At 62.5% G+C, this 550-nt stretch overlaps 1 protein-coding gene across 1 annotated transcript in view; it reads right to left on the reverse strand.

The window, feature by feature from the left end:
• The window catches only part of VANGL2 (VANGL planar cell polarity protein 2), a 6,567-nt gene that overhangs the window by 4,796 nt on the left and 1,221 nt on the right, over positions 1-550 (reverse strand). The window contains 1 exon segment of the mRNA XM_009889525.1: positions 173-371. Coding sequence (XP_009887827.1) covers positions 173-371 — 199 coding nt within the window.

A 550-nucleotide genomic window follows, 5' to 3' on the forward strand; every position in this document is an offset into this window, starting at 1 on the left:
CCTGGGGGGGCAGGGGGGGGGGACGGACACGCAGAGATTTGACCGGGACCCCCTAGAAACCCCCCCCGTCGGTGGCTCCGTGCCGCCGCACTCCGCCTCTCCAGCACCGGCGCGAGCAGCTCTGGAAATGGGAAGGATCCAGCTTCCAGGCAAACCCCCTCATTAGCAGGGCCAGAAGGAACATGCCCGGCCGCCGTCCCAACACACCCTCACCGCCATCAGGCGCTGCCTCCTCCAGCACCGCGCCGGGTAGGACAAAGTTGCCGGTGATCCGGTAGCTCAGAGCACCGGACAGGTCTCCCACCCCTCCCCCGAAATCCTCCTCCTCAAAGCCAGAGGGGTACGGAAACGACCTGGGACCTGTGTGATTCCTTCCCAGTTAAAACGTGGGGTTTCAGCTGAGGGAGAAGAAGTTGCGCCGCAGGCGCTGGAAACACCGCCCTGGCGCAGTCCGTCTGTCTGTCCTCTCCCTCAGACTTTCACATTCTGTTTTACAGCACTTTGCCATCCCTGAAACTTGGGGTTTTATCGTACTGTATGTTCCCCCCCC

This window comes from Charadrius vociferus, unplaced genomic scaffold (assembly GCF_000708025.1).
Source record: "Charadrius vociferus isolate BGI_N301 unplaced genomic scaffold, ASM70802v2 scaffold128, whole genome shotgun sequence".
Taxonomy (NCBI): domain Eukaryota; kingdom Metazoa; phylum Chordata; class Aves; order Charadriiformes; family Charadriidae; genus Charadrius; species Charadrius vociferus.